At 52.3% G+C, this 18,446-nt stretch overlaps 1 protein-coding gene across 11 annotated transcripts in view; it reads left to right on the top strand.

The window, feature by feature from the left end:
* ATP2B2 (ATPase plasma membrane Ca2+ transporting 2) overlaps window positions 1-16,968 on the top strand; it is a 188,284-nt gene extending 171,316 nt beyond the window's left edge. For 3 of the 11 annotated variants that reach the window (XM_077993429.1, XM_077993433.1, XM_077993430.1), the window contains 5 exons: window positions 345-556; window positions 671-778; window positions 2,639-2,821; window positions 4,701-4,872; window positions 11,875-12,642. In XM_077993429.1, coding sequence (XP_077849555.1) covers window positions 345-556; window positions 671-778; window positions 2,639-2,821; window positions 4,701-4,872; window positions 11,875-11,900 — 701 coding nt within the window. In that variant the 3' untranslated portion in view covers window positions 11,901-12,642. Of the gene's footprint in view, window positions 1-344; window positions 557-670; window positions 779-2,638; window positions 2,822-4,700; window positions 4,873-6,217; window positions 6,238-8,962; window positions 9,018-9,821; window positions 9,833-11,874 lie in introns of all 11 variants that reach the window. The other 8 variants (XM_015130243.3, XM_015130237.3, XM_077993432.1 and 5 more) reach the window with 6 other exon arrangements.
* Window positions 16,969-18,446: the final 1,478 nt, after the last annotated feature.

Raw genomic sequence — 18,446 nt, 5'->3', positions numbered from 1 at the left:
CACAGTCCAGAATGAGTTTGCCAGTCTGGGGTCACTTTTTAGAAGCCATGTCGCCCACCTTTAACACAGCTGGCCATCCACCTTTATCAGGTTTCCACAGAAAAAGTGGAAGACAGTTCCCCAAGGCCTTTCTCCCCCAGAGGAGAGAGGGCTTTGCTGACCCTTCACTCCTACTCTCTGACCTGCCAACAGCACAGCCACCTGGCCCCCCAGCATCCAAGCATGCCTCTGTGTCTTGGGGATTCACCTCACCGCTCAGAAGAGGCCCCCACGAAAGGCCGGGCATCTCCCCTCTGATTCCCCCACCGCTGCCTTCAGCCCAGCCCCACCCTCTCACTTGGCAGGCGAGAAGATGTTCCAGATTGACAGCGGGAGGAACGCGCCCCTGCACTCGCCACCCTCAGAGCACTACACCATCATCTTCAACACCTTCGTCATGATGCAGCTCTTCAACGAGATCAACGCCCGCAAGATCCACGGCGAGCGCAACGTCTTTGACGGCATCTTCCGGAACCCCATCTTCTGCACCATTGTGCTGGGCACCTTTGCCATCCAGGTAGTGAGGCCCCCACCCTAACCAGGCCTGGGTGGGCAGCAAGCAGCCGGACCCCAGCCCTCTGTGCTGGCCCCTGATGGCCTCTCTCTTTCTCTGCTCCCCTCTGACCTCCAGATAGTGATCGTGCAGTTTGGAGGGAAGCCATTCAGCTGCTCTCCACTGCAGCTGGACCAGTGGATGTGGTGCATATTCATTGGGTTAGGAGAGCTCGTTTGGGGCCAGGTAAGTTCCTGGTAGGTCGCAGGAGGTGCCTTTTAGCAGGGCAAGGGAGACAGCACTGGATGGAGAATCCAGGACCCCCAGGAACCGGCTGCCAGACCCCTGGCAAGCCCCTCCCTGTCGCTGGACATCTGAGCAAGGGGCCTTGTCCCAGGTCCCATACTGGTCCTCTGGGTACTACTGCTCTGATTTTTGCCTTATATCTATCTACCACTGCTTCTGTTGTTTATATAATATTTTCTCTCAATCACATCAGTTTTTTTAACTTAAATTTGTTTTTAAAGGCAATGTCATATTACTAAGAACTGGAAAATCAGTATCACTTGTCATAAATGGAAGCTAACAAAAACATTAATGTAATGAGAATGACATTATGAAATTCCAGCTAGAAGCCATGGCCTGCCAGGGGTTCAAGGCTGGAGCACCTTCTTAGGAAGGGAGATGAATCGATGGTCTGCCGGCGCTGGTGGCCAGCTGGCGTCAATCAGGGTCCTGTAGAGCACTCAGAGGGAACGCAAGCAGGACACACTCTGCCACACTGCAGTGCTACTCAGTGCTGTGCCTGTGGCCGTCTGAGAGCTGCCCCAGCTCCAGGGCTCCTTGGGCTGGATGCTTTTTAGGGGCCCTTCCAGCTTTGACCCCAGAATATTCTCCCGCCAGTTCCTTTTTCTACGTTTGCCTGAGTTCCAGACCCTGTCACAGCTCTGACAGCATGCAGCTCAAAGGCTCCTGACCCAGGACACAGGCTTGGGAGGAGTGCCCAGAACCAATGCAGGGCCTAAGGGGCTTTATTCCCAAGGTGCTCACACATCCAGGCAGTGGGACCCGATGGGTGGGAGACATTATTCTTGCCTTCAAGCTCTCTGCAGGCTAGAGTGAGAAGCTACAGGGGCAAAAATTAACTAAAAGATAAATAAGAAAGTTTAGTTTCATCCAAAAGGGCTTCCTGTAACCTTTGGGGCTGCTTTGGAGAGTGATAAACCAGGTGCGACTGAGCAACTCCATTCCCTGGGCACCCTGGGGCCCACACCCTACGGGAGGCTCTTCGGGGCTGGGCCCAGTATCTGAGGGAAGGATTCAGAGGACTAAGGTTAATGCCAGTGGTCAGTGCTGACTTTACACTCCCAGGGAGCCCCCTGAGGCTGCATTTGAGCCAGTGCCTGTCTATCCCTACAGGAGATGGAAGGGACCTCTGGCATCTGCCACCTCAGCTTTCCTGTAGGGCCTGCATCTGGGTCCTCAGCCCCATAGACAAGCCCTTTGGGGAAGATTAGGAATGAAGGCATAGCTCTTTCCCATACTGCCTTCCCAGTCCAGGATTGGTTGCCCTCAGGGTCCAGTGATCTCAGGAGGAATAAGAGACAGAGGAGTAAGTAACCCCAGGAGGGCTGAGAGCCAGCCATGGGCCAGGCTCATGCAGGACGAGTTAGACCCTCCACCGTGCTCAGTTCTCACCATGCCCAGAGCAGCCCCCACTTTACAGCTAGGAAAACCAAAGTTCAGTGAGGTTAAATGACTTGCCCAAGGCCATAGGACCAGGACTGTCTGGGGTATTGAAAGCCACATCTGTCCAACTCCTAGAGGCCAAGATTGTCCACTATATACCCTGACTCTGAATGAGTGAATTAAAAAGCAAATTGCACTCCAGCCTGGGCAACAAGAGTGAAACTCTGTCTCAAAAAAAAAAAAAAAAAGGAAATTGTCAAAGACTGGGCTGAGGAACAGGTGAGGTGGGTAAAGGAGTGGATTGATCACATGCCTGGGTGAGTCGGTAGGAGGAGGGAGGTAGAGGAGCGGGTGTCAGGGAAAGAAGGCCACCGGGAAGGACAGCCCCCCCATTCTGACAGCCAGGGTCCCTTGCAGGTCATCGCCACCATCCCGACCAGCAGACTCAAGTTCCTCAAGGAGGCAGGCAGGCTCACGCAGAAGGAGGAGATCCCGGAGGAGGAGCTCAACGAGGACGTGGAGGAGATCGACCATGCAGAGCGGGAGCTGCGGCGGGGCCAGATCCTGTGGTTCCGAGGCCTGAATCGGATCCAGACGCAGGTACAGGAGGCTCTTGGGGGCTGGGCCCAGGCCTGGCCGGGGCGGGCCAGGGGATGGAGGTGAGTGTGCTTGTGCTGCCCCCCAGGGCCCAGCTCTGGTGCTGAGGGAGGGTGGCTACAGAGGGGTCCCGGCCAGCTCTCACCAGCCACTTGCACACCCACGTTGCACACACACTCCCGTGGCTGCTAAGGAACAGCGTGGCCTCCTCAGGGAGGTCCCATTGTGCACTCTCAGGGCAGCAAGGGGAAGCGGTAGGGGTCATACCCACCATGGTCTCCAGGGGGATTTCCCTGAGAGGGTGGGGAAGGGTGGCTCTGAGGGCAGAGGTGAGTGAGGGGACTGTCATTCGGCTGGGGGCAGCCACCCAGAGGGACCATGTGAAGGCTGGACAGAAGCTGCAGGCCAGGTCGCCCAGGGTCCCCCAGGGCCTGGTGATCAGGGGGTCCGCCACCTCCACGGGGGCTTCAGTTGCTCTCCCCAGCTTCCCCTAGGGGGTGGAGAGGCTGTGGGGAGCAAAGGTCAGTCATCCCCAAGTACACACAGACACACAAGCACACACCAAGCACACCAGGGGAGCACAGGTGCACGGTGTAGCCAGCCAGAAGCAGGTTTCTTCCCCAGAGCAGAGAGAGCATGGCCGCCATGTGGCACACGACACACCTGCGCCCTCCCCACCCCCTCCACACACACACCACATGCTCTCACATGGGCCCTTATGCCTGGAGCAGGTGTTGTAGCTCACAAGTGCTGTCACAGCCCTGCGAGGGGAGAGTCAGGAGGGACTCTGTGGGTCTCTTGCCCAGACTATCCGGGGAGCTGGAGTGGGAGCTCCTCCATGCCCCAGCATACTTGGGTGAAGTGCAGTGTAGAGGCACCCACCTGGCCACCATCCTGCCAGCTGTGGCCCAGCACCTCATTTCCATCCGATGTAGCAGATAGCTCACCTGGGTCACCTCCCACCCCTCTGTACCCTGTCCCAAACCTCACCTCATGTGACCTTCACAGCCCTGGGATGTAGATGTGACTCCCCCAGTTTTAGAGGTTACCGAGGTCCAGGAGATGGCCCTTTCTACCAAGCTGGCACAGCTGGGGTGGGGACTGGAAGCAGGTTTCAGACCCAGAGCTGCCTGACACGGGCCTGGGCTCACCTCCCCTGATTAGGACCCTGGCAGCCAGCCCTCCCAGCCTGCCCCCACCTCCTGGGAGGTCCAGGACAACTCAGTGAATATGGCCCTGGTGCTGTCACTGCCCTGGTGGCAGAGCCATGCAGGGGTCTCCAAATTATGGGAGGAAGCAAGGACTGTGGTTTCTTGAGTGGGCAGGAGCGTCTGTCTTGCCTGCCTCTTGTGGGTCAGGTACTTTGCCACTTACAGATAACCCTGCCGGGCAGGTGGCATTAACCCTTCTTAAGAAGAAGAAACTCAACTCAGAGAGGTGGCTTGCCCAAGGTCTCCTAGCTAGTAAGTGACAGAGCTGGAATTTAGGCCAAGCTCTGTTCACCTCAGGGCCCCCACCACACCCTCCACCTCCACACCTGTATCTGAGGGAGGCTGAACACTGCTCTCTTCCCTCCAGATGCCATGTTTAATCACTGCCTCCCCCACCGGCCTCACCCAGCCCACTGGCCCCTGAGCCACTAGCACAGGACAAAGGCCAGACCCCCTGTGTCCTCCCGGGGACCCTGGGGCCTGCAGGTGGGCCCAGAGCTGAGCAGACATCTTTCAGAGCCTTGGAGTGTGTCTGGTATTTTTGTTTTGATTTAAGTGACATTGTCGTTGTTGCCGTGGCTGCGGCTGTTCTTGTGATGTTGCGCCTGTCAGTCATGTAGCTGTTGTGTTCGTTCTTCTCGCAACTTGTCTCGTTCTCTCCTCCGTTGCAGATTGAAGTAGTCAATACTTTCAAGAGCGGGGCCTCCTTTCAGGGGGCCCTGCGGAGACAGTCCTCGGTCACCAGCCAGAGCCAGGATGTAGCCAATCTCTCTAGCCCTAGTCGCGTGTCGTTGTCCAATGCTCTTTCCTCTCCGACCAGCCTTCCTCCTGCTGCAGCCGGGCGTGAGTGTGACTCCTTACTGCCTCCGGCTGGCACTGCCCACGCCAGCTCCCAGGCGGGCAGGGGCTGGGGCACCAGAGGACATGGGGGGCAGCTGGTCACGATCAGGCCCAGGGGGCTGAAGGGTCACAGCCACTGAAGAGGGTCCCATTGGTCAGGAGAGTGTAACCAGTCATGCAGTGGCAGTCACTCAGTGGACCAGGGTCAGTCAGAGGGTCGTTAGGGTCCCAAGTGGCCAAAAGGTCTGGTTCAGTCAAGGGATCAGCAGTGGTCAAGAGGACATCAGTGACCAAATGGTCCCAATCCACCACAGGGTCCCGGCAGCCAGAGGGAGACAGACATGGAGGTGACACAGAGTGTCCCACTGGCCCAGGGTCATATGTGGTCAGCAAAAGCCTGGACCACCAAGGCAAGGGTTAGAGTTAGACAGGAGGTCCCAGTCTTGCAGTCAAAGTCAGCAGAAGGGTCACCGTGGGTCAAGGGAAGCAAGCCCCTCAGGGTCACAGTCAGTCACGTTGGGATCCAACCAGGAGAGGGTCACATCATCCAGGCTTTCCCAGTTGGTCAGGGGGCACCCACAGCAATGAGGGTCATGATCAAGGGAGATGGTTGAGCCAAGAGGTCACTGCAGGTCAAAGGTCATAGTCAGCCAGGGGTCCCAGGCCACCTAGGAGCTCACAGCCTGGAGGCTGCACCCCAGCAGTTCAGAGTCTCTGCCCGCTTCCTGTCACTCCTCCCCTTGCACTTTTGACAGCATCAGCTGCCCTGCAGACAGCCTTCCCTGTGGCTGAGCTTGGAGCTTGCTGAAGTTCTAAGCCCTTCCTGGAAAAGACAAGGTCCCTGGCCCATTCAGCTTGACCCCTGGTAGAAAATGGTGGGTCGAGCCTCATGTCTTACCTGGGTGCCAGCAGGCCCAGAGGGACCTGATCTACCCTTGGGCATCGTGCCCTCCTTTATCTGAGGGATAGCCTGAGACTGTGGCCCCTCCTTCATCTCCCTCCTGCCAAGCTCATCTCCTCATGCCACCACTTCTGATCGAGAGCACTCACCGCTGGCTTTGTTTAGCTCTTTCCCGGACCCATGGCTTCGGGCCCCATAGGGAAAAGCCTGTCTTTCCTCCCACCGCCCTGCTTCGCTTCCAGCCAGGCCCTTCTGATCTGCAGGGGAGCCCCTGGCTCTGGTCTTCTCCAGTTGACACAGTGTCCGTCTTAGCCTCCAGCTTCTGTGTGAGAAGTAGACTCCAGCTCATCTCTTGAAACTCTATAAAGGGCCTGTACCCCCATCCAAAACCAGAGCACCCACAACACACCCCGCTGCAGCAGCGGGAACCCTGTGTGCTGGGGGGAGCGCCTCCCTCAGTGCCTCCAGTGGAGGCGCAGGCCACAGAAAGCCTGTTGATGGCAAATGTCCATGACCTACAGCGGCAGGACAGAAGCAGAAAGCAGGGAAGGAGCCCCTCAGTGCTCATTCGTCAGCACAGAAATGCAGTGCTGGGGAGGCCCAGGGAGCCAAGATGAAATGGAGATGCATTTCAGCAGATGGTGGCTGAGTCACATTTCCATGAGATACCATCACTAGGCAGTCACCGCCAGGATTTCTAGGGGAAGGCAACACTGGTCCCATCCTCCTCCCCTTTAGACCAGAGAGCTCTCACCTTTGCAGCAGCCTAGCCAGCTGACCTCCCAGCTCCTTTCTGCACCAGCTCAGCTCTGGCCTTGCTCAGCACCCCCACCTATCCTGAGGTGCGGTGACCAAGTGTCCTGTCAGGGAGACCTACATGGGGAAGAATCCGCTTCTTCCCTTCTGCCACCCCTCCTGGTGACTCCTGCGGCCCTCTGGCTGGGGCTGCCTGCCAGGAGTCTGGCTTCTGGGTGAAAGCCCAGTTCTTCGTCCATCCCAGTTCAGCCTCTTTCTTGAAGGGCAGCACTTCACCCTGGCCACAACAGAGCACACCTGACATTGCTGGGCACCCGCACCACCTTTGGAAGTCTTCCCTGAATTAGCCCCTCATCTTAGCCTTCACAGTCTAGAAGCTAGAACTGTCCTCTCAAACCTCAGCCACTTCTTTCTCAGCTTTTCTTCTGCGTCATTTGTAAAGCCATTCAATAGAGCCAGCCTGGGAACAACACTTCTTTGCAGAAGTACCCCCTTCTTCATTTCTGCAGAAATGCTTAGACAGGAATGTGTCTAAACTGACCTCCTTCCAGGCCACATCAGTCCCCTGTAGCCTGTGGTTACCCCAACTTTGGAACAGTCTTGGAAAAGAAGCCCAGGCAGAGGCTCAGCCAAAGCCAACTTGACAGTCCTTGCCCTGACCCCTCATTCTCTCAGGGGACCCAGCGGGGCTGGCCAGGACCTCCTCACTCTGCTCCCCATCTTGCCTCTCCCCTCTTCACACCTCCCAGAGAATCTCGCATTCCCCCTCTGTGACAGAATCCAGCCTGTAATTCTGGGTCCCTCCTGAGACCCTTCCTGAGCCTGTGGTCTTAAAAATAGCCTGACCAAACCCCTGCCTGAGGGCACTGGTTCCCAGACAGGATCACAGCCTCTGCGGTTTCAGCACACACATTTGGACAACACAGCCTCATGCCTCCTTTGCTTGAGTAGTGTCTACAACCGTGCTGCCTCCTCTGGTCTCCAAGGACTCTGAGGACCCTCTAGATACCAGCCAAGGTCCCTGCAGAAGCCAGTATGCTTTCCTCCCACAGGGAGGTTTAAACAGGTGGCCAGGAAGTGAGAGAAGGGCCCCAATTTGATGGGATGAGGAAGTGGGCTGCCCTACTACCCCACAACTCCTTCACCCCCACCACACCCCACCAGCCTTCTGAGGGGAAATCTGCTTCCTGGGGATTCCCCAGCGGAGGAGGCTGCTCATGTGCCTGCTGAGGCAAAAACACCTGCAGCCAGTATGCCCTGGAAGGAGTCAATCCACTGTCCCCTGGGTTATGAAGAGTTGACCACAAAGGCCTGGGACAGGGCCTGACTTCTGACCTGGGACACTGGAGTGAGGAAAGCCCCTGAACACATCACAGGCCCTCCCCTCCCCACAGCACCACCGCAAGACGAAGGCCTCAGCAGACAGACGCACGTGGTAAGCCTGACCGCAGTCACGAGGCACATGGCTCGAGGACGCTCGGGAGGGAATGAATTGGTGCACTCTTCTGACTTACTCAAAAACGAGCTTGTTTTTACCCTGGAAACTTAATGGCACACGCCTAGTGCCTTATAGCTGAGCCCCACTCAACATTTCCAGGGCAGTTCCCCACTCCCTTTACTTCAAAGATGCCTCACCACTGAATTGTGGGAGGGGAGGACCTGCCAATACATCCATTTCGCAGAGAAAGACACTGATGAGGCCAGGATCACACAGCAAGGGCGTGGCAAGAGGTCAGACTCTGGAGTCCCTCATTCTTCCCACTACTTATACCACTTCCCAGGAGGCCCACAGACCTGGAGCCACAGAGGCTGAACTTCCATTCCGGAACCAGTGCCCATGCCCATAGCCTCATATTCGTGAAAAGGAGTCAGTCCTCCAGGGAAGGCCAGAGAAGCTGTTTCTCAGCTTGAACTTCTACCAGCGTGGCCAGGACTGGCGAGGAGGGCACCTTCCCACTGGCGATCAAGGACCAGATTAGCATCCCACACTTCGATCCAAGGCAAAGCTGCACAGCCTCTCTTTCTCATTGCCTCAAATTCCTAACTCATCTCAAACCATCTTTGTACTCAGTAAGTCTGTAGCAGGCTCCATGTTTATCAATGGAAGTCCTGCTCCTTCAAACCACCCAAGCCAAGAGCCAGCCCCATAAGCCAGGTCCCAGCCACATTCTGGACGCCGTACCTTGCTGGACAGATAGGGCACTTCCTGCTTCCACTTCCCCTGCAGATTCCTGGTTCTGAAGACTCCTAGGGCAAGGAGTTTGCACTGTTAGGGGGAGAAATAAAGACAATGAAAAGGGAAGAAAGCTGGACTTCTCATTAGTGTTTTGGTAACTAATTTAGTGCAACCTTGGGTTGGCGAGAAAATGGCTTGCTTTGTGGGGGGGACCCTAGACCTCTCCGCTGTCTGAATATTCCATGTGTTTGTTTCCCTAGAGGGCTAGAGAACCCTGGACACAGAGTTCAGCAAGAGAGAGTGAAATTAAAAGAGGTTGTGAGTCTTTAACCTTGAGCCTGAAATGAATGTGAATCAGTCCCAGACTCTTGGCTTCCTTGAAGCCGGGTAAACATTCGAGTATGTCGAACCCATCTCAGACCAGGGCCTGTGCGTTTCCTCAGAGCCCTCTGACAACAGGCGTGGGTCTCCCTGCTCCCTTTGTGCTGACGAAACCAAAACATATGAAATCCTGCTCACTGGGTCCCTTCCTCTCCTTCCCCTCACCCCCACACCCAAATGCAGCTTATGCCAAAAAAAAAAAAAAAAAAAAAAAAAAAAAATCCTACCTTTAGGGTAGGCAGGGAGGGGAGATGGAAGAGCTTTTTTTCCCCATAGTTTTTTCCATTTCAGCCTCGGAGAGAACCGAAGTGGAGACTTGAGATGGCCGTGGCGGGGTGTCCCAAAAAGTCTTGTCCCCACAGTCTTGTCCAGAGCAGTTCATTTTTTCTGTTGTCTCCATGCCAGGGGGAGGGCGGAGGGGCCTCATCTCATTGTGTGTCATCCCCTCTGCGTTGTCAGTCACATGACAGGGTCCTGCCACCATCCCCCCGCCCCACACATACACTAGGTGTTCCAGTCAGCATCTGAATTGCACTTCAGCCTCAGAACACACAGCACCAAGCTAGGCAGCTACAGCCGTGACGCTATTCCCACTCTACAAATAAGAAAGCTGAGGCCAGCAGTGCCTTCTTTGTTTTCAATTAATCAAGGTGTAACAGCTCACTTACCAGGAGATCAGAATATGAACCATCTCTGCAGAGCCACAAAGAGGGACTCCAGGGGGAAAGAGCTCAGCAGCCACAGTGGCCGTGATGGAGCACCAGCACGAAGGCCGTGTCTGGCTGGCTCTTGCTTGGCACTTGTTGCCTCTTATTTAAAGCACGATTCCAGCAAGTGGGGTACCCTGGAGTCCCAGCTCACAATATGCAAGGTGAAAGGACAGAGGTGCTTTTCAGAAAACAGAAAAGTCAGCACTAACTAGTAAGCGATGGCTGACAGCAAGGGAGAAAAAACAAGCCAATCCATGGGGTCTTACCTAAGACCAAGAAGGATAAATGACAAACCTTATGTTAAATTATTCTCTGTGCACTCTAAATTAGAAGTCAGAGGAGCATGTGACATGCTTTAGAAAGAATTCCCTCTGCAACAGTAAAACAAACCTTCAGCGATGACACTTAAAATCATCAACCACTGTCACCTAGAAACTCCACTTCCATGGAAGAGGGCTTTCCCCACCAGGGTTCCACAAAGGAGCTACCCTGGGTTCCTCTGAGAGCTCAAGTCCTGGGACTTCAAGGGCCTCCCCACGACCGTCTCGTCCAGTCCCCTGCCTCCCCGCAGGCCTGTGGTGTAGGGCAGCCACTGCTCTGCAGGTGGGTGCCACTTGGCCTGCACACAGCAGCTGACTAAGGCTCTGTTCTGGAGGCGCCAATGCCACCTTGTTTTCTCCATCTCTGACTCCACTCCGAGTTGGGGCTGGGACGAGAGGAGGAGGCACCTTTGTCCCAAGTCCCATCAGACTCTTGAGATGACAGGCACTACTGCCTCTCCCAGGAGTCCAGAGAAGGGACACCTCTCTTCCAAGTGAGGGTCCTGTCCCTCTGTACCCTGTGAGGCAGGACAGAGGACAACCAGAGAGCTAGTGTGGCTTGTCCACAGTCAAGGCACCAGATGTGGCAGAGCCAGGACGCAAGTTGGGTCCTTCTGCCTTCAAGTCCAGTGCTCTTTCCACTAGCCTTGAAGACTCAATGACCAGCCTCCTCCCATTCTTCAGCGGAGGAAACTGAGGCCCCAGGATGTGTGGTTCACAACTGAGACAGAAAATGAAAGAACTTGCTGTTTTGTGACTCAGTTGCACACACCCCAGAATCCCACTGGGGCTGGGTTTGGCCATCTGATTCCAGCTTCGTTTTTTGGTTTTGTGTTTTCAAAGCACAAATAAACAAACAAAATCCCCCAGGAAATAAGAGACCCCAAAGTAAGCTCCAATGACTGGCTGGCCAGGGCTTTGAGTCTATACTCGAGTGTTTACCTCCCAAATGCATGAAGGAAAGAAACGCTGGGTACAAACGACCTCCGTTCACATTGTCCAGGCTTCCAAGTGTAGCCGTGTGTCTGTCTGTGTGCCGTGTGGCTCCCGACCCCGCGTGGCATGCAGCCCGCCCCCGAATGTCATCTGTCCGCCAGCTCCCATGTGCTTTCTGGCTGCCTCTGCTCTGCACCTGAGAAAGCCCTGGGTTGGCTTTGGTTTGCTTTGCTGCCTTTGATTTGATGTTCCCGTTCTGTTTGGCCCTCATGTGTCTCTCTCATCCCAGCTCATCCAACCGTCTCTCCTTTCTGTTCCTTTTCTGTTGGTGACACATAACCTGTTCCATGTTGTATGGTTTCTTAACTGTGTGTGGTTTTTCTAAGATGAATTTTTTTTAATAGCCTCTCCTCTTTCCTACTTGATTCCCACCTGGTCCTCCTCCCCGTCTGCATGGTTGAACCTCTGCTTTAAAGTGAACAAGGCTCAGTCTCTCACTAGGTGTGGGTGCCCGCAGGAGTCGACTGTGCTTCCTTTAACCACTGTTTCCCATCATCTCTTTGATGGTGCTTGGTGATTTCTCCTGTCCTAACACTAGTTTCTACCAAAACCAAAGCAATTTTTAAAAACCAGCTCAAGGATGCCTATAACCTGAGCCCCCTTTTTCACTCTCCCCCATCCTGTCAATGCTAATAACACCCAGCGACTGTGGATTCCAGCCACCTGCTTTGCCCTAACCCTTCTCCCACCCGCCCCTCCTGTGAGCCCCCCGAGCCTGGCTGTGGTCCCCGGGCGGTGCTCCTGACCCCTGTGCTTCCCTTGCAGATCCGCGTCGTGAAGGCGTTCCGTAGCTCTCTCTATGAAGGTTTAGAAAAGCCTGAATCTCGAACCTCCATCCATAACTTCATGGCTCATCCTGAATTCCGGATCGAAGATTCCCAGCCCCACATCCCCCTCATTGACGACACCGACCTGGAAGAAGATGCCGCGCTCAAGCAGAACTCGAGCCCGCCGTCATCGCTCAACAAGAACAACAGCGCCATTGACAGTGGGATCAACCTGACGACTGACACAAGCAAATCAGCTACCTCTTCAAGTCCAGGGAGCCCCATCCACAGCCTGGAGACATCGCTTTAGCTGAGGACCCTGTCGCCTGCCCACCCACCCTCATGGACCCCGCTGCCACCCGCCTTCTGGGCACCCATCCATCCAGGCACCCAACTCACCCAAGCAGCAACGAGCAACAATCGGAAACCAAATACTGGAGAGAAAACCAACGTTTCCACCAACAGACCCTTTCTCTGGCTGCGATGCTGTTTGAACTCTTTTTCACTTTGAGGCAAGGGGCGGGATCTCCACTGGGGGCTTACGGGAGTGAGCAGTTTTCCCAAAACAAGCCCTTCCTGGCTCCCACCCAGACATGGACCAGCCATGCACCCGCCCAGCCACCACATCCCCCGCATGAATGTACTGTACACTTTCAATCCTCCCCTTGTTTGGTTTTTGGGGGTTGGGGAGGGGTTTTTTTGTTTGTTTGTTTTCTTAGGCGGGAACTGCAAACAGACTCTTTTCTGAGACTATTTATCCAATCCACTGGTCTGTGAGTTTTTGAAATGCTTGCGCAGCATGGTCTCAGTTGTATAGATTAATTTAATAACTTTTTGAAATTGCAGAGCTTAACTCGCCTAGTAGATTTGCACCAATGGAACCGAAGAACTTCATAGACACTCACAAGGTTATATCCATTTCTTTGTATCTATATCAACGTATACTTCTCCAAGACTGTATACGTCCATATAGATAGGTAGATATATATATATATAAATATATATACATGGATATATAAAGTTTCTTTGCCGGCATGTTGCCTTGTTTCCGCTTAAATTGCTCTATTTTAACTTATTTATGTCCTAAAAGAAGAATGTAATTTGTTTACAAACCTGTAGATAACGTCTTTGGCTATTTGTATGGTTTAAGAACACTGGTGGCTGAGATGCTATAAAAACAGCTCGGCCCAACAGACACTTCCCCTGGGTTGCATCCTTGATGTTTTATGATAGCCATGCTCTGATTTTTGCCTGCTATTTCCGTTCAATAATGTCACTACCGTGAGAGGCTCAGGCAGAAGCCAAATGCTACCAAGTTGCCATCCTGAGAGGTTTAACAACATGCTCCGTAGACGAAGGGAGAGGAGGAGAGAAGGCTTCCTGGGTTTGCAACACTAGCGGCCATCCGGCCCAAGGATGCCAGGATCTGCAAAGCACTGCTCGAAGACTTTTCTCTCAATGAAACTCGCTTGAGTTTACTAAGAGCATTTCAAAAATAGGTTCTCTTTGGCACTGTCTGTACAGAGATTGAGGTAGTGTTGAAATATTATAAATGGTAATGTGTTGATTTTTTTTTTTAGTTAGTAACTTACAGGTTTATTTCCTTATTAATGGCAGCGTCCGAGCTGTTGGCATATTGGATGAGGATCAGTATGGCTTGCTGCTTTTATTTTTATTTTTGAAGAAGAATAGCCTTTTTCTCTGCACTATTTAGATCCGAATGAACCTTATGATGTGTATATTGAGATGTATTCAGTGTGATTTTAAACCAAATTGTCTTCCTGTAGTCACAATATATACTGTAGCCTTTTAACAGCAAGTCTTGCTTTCCCAAACAGAAAGCCATTCTGAAACCCTACAGTATCACAGGTGAGAAAAGGTGGTTATTTTTCCCCAAGACAACAGCACTAGTAATCCCACTTGATAAGAGCTTATTTAACTGTGTGTCAGCCTCTTGACTGCTAAGCACTTTGTGGGGCTCAGCGTTTTTCATAAAAGAACTTTTGTATTTAATACAAAGTTTGCTTTGAGACTTTTCAGCATATGATCTTTTTCCATAAACTTGTACAGTGCAAAAGACATTTTGAATACCATGATCGATGATGTCCCATGCTTCGAGGAAAACCAAACACTTTCCGCCTCTCTTGCAAAATCCATTCCTCATGCTGACCCTCCTCATGGTGGCTGTGTCAGCCCAGCCCCTTCCCTTCTCCAGGCCCAGAGAACTCTTCCACAAACAAGATGAGAGCCACTCGGGAAAAGAGCCATAGTCAGCTGGGAGGGCCTACATTTGGATGGCTGTGGAAAAACTTGAGGGTTTGGGGTTCAAAGTCAGCCCATCCCACCTGGCAAAATCTTCCTGGAAGGAGGTCCTTCAAGAGCGTACCAGCTGAATGTCATGAAGAAGTATCTCTGAATGTATCCAGCAGAGGAAACTGCATACCCAAAGGGGTGACCAGCCCTCAGATGTGCTTATTGGATTCCAGTACAAATGCCACCAAAGCCAGCCCACTGCTCTCCTACGAGGAAGGAAAGACCTGCACGTGTAAAACATGGGGCAGCCTTGGAACATGGTGTTTTTTGGAGTTTCCTTTCTCACAGTTTTCCATCTCCCCACTTCTTTGATCAGTCATGTGTCTGTGACCTCATTCCATGACATCAGGATAGCTGTGTTTGCATGCCATGCTCCATGTTCATTTGGAGCCAGGAGAGGTTCTCAGTGGAGCCTGGCTTAGGGAACAGGGAGCGATGGAAGAATGCCAACATTAGCGTTGGTCGTCTCTTGTCAGGAATGAAGGATGCTTGCACACATGCACCCCCTCACTCTCACACTTGCACACACATACACACACGAAATGGTTGGTTTGTCAAAACTCACTGTAGTACATAAAGCTTGCACTCTGCGTCCTATATCTAGCAGCATGGGGTACGTTTGGCAGTTCACCCCATTAGGGGGTAAATAATTTATGACCATTCATCTGTTTTTATGAATTTTTTTATCTAGACAATAATTGTAAATAAAGAACTCACCATCTCTGTTCATTTAATACTATGCAATGGTTATGCTTTCAATTGCTGGCTCTTCTGACTCGCGCAGTGTGGTTCTGAAATGTCTGTGGTTTAAAAAAAAAAGGCAAAAAACAACATCAAACAGAACATAGTAAATATATCTGTAATGTATACTTTTTTCTAGTTTGGGACTGCATCATCCATATAGCTTCTTTTCTGCCCTCTAGACAAGGGCTCCAGGAGAAGTTGACAGATTCGGTTCTGAGAGCTAAGCTCACCAACTTGTCTCCCCCTCAACAGATGAGGGAAGGGCAGGGAGCCTCTTCAGTGACTCCTGGCACTGCAGAATCACTCATCTTTGGAGGTGAGCAGGGAGAGCTCTGAGGAGTTTCCTCCTTGCAACTCAGGCGGAGATTTCTTTAACTCAGGAGCAGCCTCCATTGCTCCCGCCAACCCCTCACCATGGCCCCTTGTCCCCTTGTCCCAACCATAGCATAGAGATGACAAGAGAGAGGCGGTCCTATTTCTGAGACTGGACCAATTAAAATGACTGCACTGGCTCAAGGACTCTGAACCTGTCTTGTCCTGGGTCCCCCAGTTATTGGAAGCCACTCTTTTCCCCAACCATGTTGAAATGCCACCTTTACCACACACTGATATCTTATATAGACTTGGATCTATTTCTGGAACTTCTCTTCCCTTACCTGGGTGGCTCATCTGGCACCAGCCATACAATTTTAACTATTCAATTTCTAATGTCGATTTCTAATGTCTTATTATGTGGTGGGATGAGTCCCTTCACTCTTCTTTTACAAAATTTCCTAGTTATTCTCTCACATCTATTCTTCCACATAAACTTTAAATTGTGCTCAGTCTTCCACCCCCTGTCCCATTCCCACCCCAAATCCTGGGCCCTGTCATTCCCTGTGCCATCATCTTCCCCGCATTGTAATTACTGTCCACTCAGGGCTGTGAAATTGAGTATGTTCTCTAAAGAGGGACAAAAAGGGCATCCTGATCTTGAGGGAAGCCTTCTGTTCCTCCCATCATTTCACCTGCCCCCTAAGCCCAGGAGTTGTCATGAGAGGCCACCAGGCCCCCACTCAATCCCAGCTTGGGAACCAAAGTCACCCACCTTAGTTGTGTTAGGGTGGACCCGTCAACTATCCCTGGTCCAGATGAGAAAGAGGAGTCTCTCCCAGGCCTGGAGCTGGGAAAGAATGTGTGGCCCAGTTGTCTGCACTTCTAATTCTCATCATGGAGAAACCTTTATTCCTGTCTCCCTTTCCTGAACTGATTTTTTGTTGTTTTTGTTTCATTTTGTTTTGGGGGGATCGTTTCTTGCTCTTTAATTGGGAGTCTCCAGCACCTTTGGGATGCAGGCAGTTCTTGCCCAGGCCTTCTCGGAACCCTCACTCCCCTAGCCCACTCTTGCGCTACCTACAGGAGGCTGCCAACCTGGTGCACTCTGACAAGCCTCCCACCCAAATCTCTCTCCTGCCATTGTGTCCAAAATCCCGCCATTAGAGGATCTTGTAGGGAGGAGAGTTTCTTGAAGGCTTTTAGGCCTTCCAGAGTCAGGACGGAAGTCAGACAACAGCAGGAAGTCCCCAAGCCTTTTCAAAGTTCCAAACCAAGCTCTCCTGATTTTAATGTAGAGATCATACCAACCCAGGTGGGGAGGAGGGTCCCCAGCCCCAGGTAGCAGCCATCACCCCCTCCACTGAAAACGATGTTGGAGGCTGCTTTGGGACTGCCCTTCTCAGCCCCCTGAGTCTGTTTTGTAATGCCTGTGGTGCTCTCCCTCCCGGACCTTTCCTCTCGGGGGTCACCACACTTTGCTAACTCTTGTGTGCACATATTTTACAATAGAGTAGCGAGGGAATGGTGCCGCCTCCAGCTTCCATAAGCTGCCCGGGCTCTGGGGTCTCTGGGACAATCGGGGCTGGGAAGTGACTGTGCTCTTATTGTACACTCTTTATTTCTCTGTATCTTTGGCTTGTGCTCTTTGTAATTAATGGGATTTGTCTGCCTTTTCAACACTATACTGAGCAATAACAATAAATGCACACGTGGAAATGCAGACACGGTACACATCACAAGGCCTTTTTCTGAAGGACAGCTGGGTCCCCGCCCTTTGTGGAGTTGAACTCAGGGGGAAACAGAATCCCTGGGAGGGAAATGCCCTTTGCACAAGGGCCCACAGCTCAACGGGCAGTCTCTCTACTTCCACTAGGTCACACCTTTTGAATACCCACCATTTGAGGGAGACAGGCTTACCCTGCCATGAGCCATTAACCTAGAGGAATAGTTGACCATCTCATAGAAGAAGACTGGGGAACGGGGCCTCAGGAGGAAGAGGAGGAGGTTTGGGGGCAAGGGGCCGGGGGCCAAAAATCAGGGAAAGTTAGCCTGATTTGGGGTCTGGATTAACCAGAGGGAGGAGATGGGGAATACAGACACAGGATATAGGTGGCACCCCCTACTGGGGAGAGGAGTAAGGCAGAGGGAAGCCTGGCACCCGAGGAGTCTGGACTTCACAAACCTCTGCTGAACATTGGCAGAGAAAGAGAATATGCCCAGACCAAGAAGCAATCCCTAAGGTTGGCCCAAGGGTTGAGAGTTACACACACACACACACACACACTCTCACACACTCACAATCACAGCTCTTCCTAGGTTGAACTGATCCCCAAATCAAGTGCCATAGGCCCATCCAACTTCCAAACGCAGTTTCATATCCAAGGGTCCATTTAATCCCAATATCAACCTTCAGAGGAGGTATTAGTATAATTCTCACTCAAAAGAGCAGGAGACAGCAGCTCAAAGAGGTGAAGAGCATGCCCACTGGGTAAGCAGGAGATCCAGCACTGACACCTAGCAGTCTTGATGCCAGCCACTGCACTCTAAACCTCCATATTATAGTGCCTTATGGGCCAAATACCTTACAGCAGATACCTTAATGAATAAGATATAGTTCTGTTGCTTGTCACAAATCCCCAATCTCTTCAACATCAGTGTCTACACAAGGAAATTATTTTAATCACAATTATGCCTCATGCATTATATTTATCTAATATGCCCTTGTCCTCATTTTCCACTCAAAGAAAGTGAGGCTCAGAGAAACGTGACTTGACCTTATCACCTAGAAAGTCAGTGGTGCAGCTATAGATCCAAGGCAGAGCCTGTTCCTTGAAGAACAGAAGATCTGGCCGGGTGCAGTGGCTCACACCTGTAATCCCAGCACTTTGAGAGGCCGAGGCGGGTAGATGACCAGAGGTCAGGAGTTTGAGACCAGCCTGGCCAACATGGTGAAAACCCATCTCTACTAAAAATACAAAAATTAGCTGGGCATGGTGGCACATGCCTGTAATCCCAGCTATTCAGGAGATTGAGGCAGGAGAATTGCTTGAACCCAAGAGGTAGAGGTTACAGTGAGCCAAGGTCACACCACTGGACTCCAGCCTGGGCCACAGAGCTAGAGTCCATCTCAAAAAAAAAAAATGGAGATCCAGGAGATCCCCCCAAACCTGCCTTTGTTCCCTGCTCTACCCTAACCAC

The sequence above is a fragment of the Macaca mulatta genome, chromosome 2 (genome assembly GCF_049350105.2).
Source record: "Macaca mulatta isolate MMU2019108-1 chromosome 2, T2T-MMU8v2.0, whole genome shotgun sequence".
Taxonomy (NCBI): domain Eukaryota; kingdom Metazoa; phylum Chordata; class Mammalia; order Primates; family Cercopithecidae; genus Macaca; species Macaca mulatta.
The sequence above is the reverse complement of the archived record's forward strand: the minus strand, read 5'-3'. Positions and strand labels throughout refer to the sequence as shown.